Source organism: Mastomys coucha, unplaced genomic scaffold (assembly GCF_008632895.1).
Source record: "Mastomys coucha isolate ucsf_1 unplaced genomic scaffold, UCSF_Mcou_1 pScaffold22, whole genome shotgun sequence".
Lineage (NCBI taxonomy): Eukaryota > Metazoa > Chordata > Mammalia > Rodentia > Muridae > Mastomys > Mastomys coucha.
In genome coordinates, this window is record NW_022196905.1 from 140051456 (window position 1) to 140055070 (window position 3615).

Below are 3615 nucleotides of genomic sequence, written 5' to 3' on the forward strand. Positions count from 1 at the left end.
GGAAGGTCAATAGTGAGGTCAGACGTCAGAGCTGGATCAGGAGTGCAGACAATAATTCTATCCTTTCTGAGAATGCAGTTCCCTTAAATTTACAACTGCTATGAATGCTTAACTCATCATGGAACAAAAGCAGGAGTGGATAAACTAGGAAGAATCTAGCTTCCACTAGATTCATCAACCAATTTTACAATACATTACAGTAGATACAATTTTAAACAATCACTTTTATTCTTTGAAAATATTTTTTGAAGGAGAAGAAAATAATATTCCCCTCTTTTAATCACTTTTATTCATTATTGGAGAGTTTCTTACACAAATACAATCACATATGGTCATTCCTACCCCACTGTTTCCTCCATCCAGTTACTTCTATATTATCTAAAACATTTCCTCCTCCACACTCAATTCTCTCTTCTTAATCATCCACTGAGTCCAACTAGTGATGCTCACATGTACATAGCCATGTACTGCCCCATGGGAAACCTATTGTTTCCACACCCTTCTTCCACAGTTTTAAACTGCCAGGTGTTTCTCAGCAAAGGGCATACTGGAGAGATCCTCTCCCATGTATGTTGGAGTTCTGACAGTTTTTACCTTGTTCAGGTCTTGTGCCATGCCAATTATTTTCAGTCCTAATGCAGGATGTACTAGTTTTTATCCCTATTGCTAAGGATTAATTTCTGGTTTATTCTCAATCAGCTTATTAAAACTCTAACTTATCCTCCCTGAGAAAATATTAATGTATTTTCTCTCTCTCTAAATCTAGCCTTTTCTATCTTCCATTAGCACAAAGGTTACATGTTCACAGCCCAACATGTTATCAAAGTGTGAACCTCTCATGAAATCACCACCTTTTACCTTATTCTTAGTATCCAGGCGGTTTTCCTTCATTCTGTCCACAAATTTTTTAAAAAATGCTATTGAATCCTTTGGGAACATGGAGATATTTAACATCTCATATATTGGTGTGAGGAATGGAAATAGTACTGGAAAAGACAAAACATAAGTTTTAATTGAAGTGGAGCATTTATTTAAAGAAATCATAAATCACTGGTTACTTTAAGTAACCAGTGTCTCAAACAGAAGCCATTGTCTCTGTGACCTTGCTCACATTGGGTCAACACCACATGCCTCCTTCTTTACTTTGGAGTAGCCAAAGCTGCAACCTCACTCTTACATTTAACTCTGTTCCTGGAGTTCATTTGGATTCAGAAAGAAAATTCTGGGTCTATTAAGATGGTTCAATAGCTACAGGTGTCTGTAGACAACCCTAAGAACCTGAGATTTATACCTGGATCCTACTCTGTGGAAGGAACAAACAAACTGCTTTAAACTGTCCTCTGATCTCTACATGCCACACAGTCAACAAGATATGTGCATATGAACAGCCAAGGGTACACAGAGAACTCTGTCTCAAAAAAAGAAAAAAATAATAATTTCAAAAACAGGTGACCAAAAAACAGGAAGAATTAAAAATCACACACTCTCCCTTATTTCCAGATTCTAGTCTATATGAATAAATATGGAAACAGGTCTAAGTGTAGATATCATACAATGCTTAAAAGTAGATACAGGATATTAGGTGACAAGAATGGAATGTAAGCATCAGAATACATGTGCTGTGTATGTAAATACAGTTGACAGTGAAAGTATTAAAAACCAGAATATATATCCAAAAAAAAAAAAAAAAAACCCAGTTGGCCCTTGCAGAACAACCAGGTTTGATTGCCAGCATCCACATGGTTACTCTCAACCATCTGTAACTCCAATACAAGGAGATTCAAGACCCCATTTATGGCCTCTTTAGGCACTTCATGCATGTAGGTAAAACACCCATACATGGAAAATAAAAATAAATAAATCTTATAAAATGATAAAGCAATTAATCTATGTAAGAGAAGATCTAGCCTGGTAGTGGTAGTACATGCCTTTAATTCATGTACTCCAAAGGCAGTGGTAGGTTGAGTTAGGTGATTTCAAGACGAGGCTAGTCTACAGAGTGAGTTCTGGGATACACAAAGATAGACAGGAAAAACCCTGACCCTAAGAGTTAAGAGAGAGACAGAGACAGAGAGAGACAAAGATAGACAGCGAAAGAAAGGAAGAAGATCTAAAATCATCATACATTAAAACATCTAAGTTTTGCATTTGTGTCAGACAGTTGTATGTCCAGTAGCCACAGCTACTATAGACAATGTATTATCAGTTGCTTACTATGTTAAAAACTCAGTTACATTTAACTCTGCAAGACTGATTCTGAATAGAACGCCCAAAACCTAAAACTAAATATTTAAACATAATCGTGTGTATGAAGACTCATAGCAGTGAAATTCCTGGCAAACATATGAGGCTAATGTCAATGTTCATCAATACACAGAGAGTATAATTTGCTCATAGACACAGGACATAGTGATACTTGATTCATTTAATATTGTGCTGAATGAAAGAGGCCTGTCACAGAGACCAAATAATCTATGATCCCATTGTCCTGAAATACCCAGAATACTCAGATACAGAGGAAATGAATTGTTGGTTGTTTAGGTCAAGATTGCTTGAAAGTTACAACATAGAAAGTTCTCTATGATTGACATTGGTAATGAGCCAGGTGGGCCTTCAGTCAATGCTGATCCCTAAGAAATCAAAGTACTGAGAATAAGGGGCTGTGGAGTGCTGAGCCCTAAATGGAGCATCTATGTCAGCACCCACACGCATCAAAGACCAAGAAACATCATTAAAGAGGATGTGGAACTAAAGTCAGAGGCAGAAATGGGGAATGTGTAATGCCATATCATGGACATGGCATGGCCCTCCCCTCAACTGATCAAATTCATCACATCAAGCCAATAATATTGGTCAACATCCTAGCAGGCAGCACTGAATGGATACAACTGGCTACCAAAGCAGAAAAAGGGACAGGAAATTGGGAGGAAGATGTGTTGTGATGTTTAATTGATGTCAAAAGTAAGATTTAGGGGTGAGTGTAATCAAGACAGATGGTATGACTGCATGATATTTTAACCATGGAGAGTTCTGGATTAACAGAGTCCCAAATTTGTATTTATACAAATAAGTATTTATAAAAATGAAAGAACTCTAAAATAAAGCCAGAACTCATGGCGGTACACTGTAATTACAGCCCTCACGAGGCAGAGGTAAAGGGATCAGTGTAAGTTCAAGGTCAACCTGGTATAAACAATTTCCAGGCCAGCTAGATTTACATGGTAAGACCCTGTCTCAAAAAAAAATTAAGTTCAAAAATAGAAGTAATTGGGTTACATGTCTTTGAATGTTCTCAAAATACTGAACTATGCTTTTAGGGGATGAATTATATGTCAGGTGAACTACACACCACCAGAGCCAATCATTTGGGGGAAGTAAGGAAGAGAAAGGCAGAAATGATAAACATGACCACAGACAAGAGCAATGATCAAAAGACAGAAATGTCCACTCACCTATTGACAAGAAGAATGGATCAAAAAAGTCAAATCTTAAGAGCTTCTTGGCTTTCTCCACAAAAGGATCCTTTGGGTTGTTGAGGGAATCAACACTCACTCCAAATGATGTGCTGGTGATCACATCCATGCTGTAAGCACCTAACACACTGAGGAGAGAGAG

General features: G+C 37.4%; 1 protein-coding gene across 1 annotated transcript in view; it reads right to left on the minus strand.

Annotated features, from left to right (window-relative positions):
- Positions 1–3615, minus strand: part of LOC116104705 (cytochrome P450 3A11-like) — a 23349-nt gene that overhangs the window by 8365 nt on the left and 11369 nt on the right. Inside the window, exons 6-8 of the mRNA XM_031391195.1 lie at positions 3453–3609; positions 799–986; positions 499–502 (exon numbers count right to left, since the gene is read on the minus strand). Coding sequence (XP_031247055.1) covers positions 499–502; positions 799–986; positions 3453–3609 — 349 coding nt within the window. The remainder of the gene's footprint in view (positions 1–498; positions 503–798; positions 987–3452; positions 3610–3615) is intronic.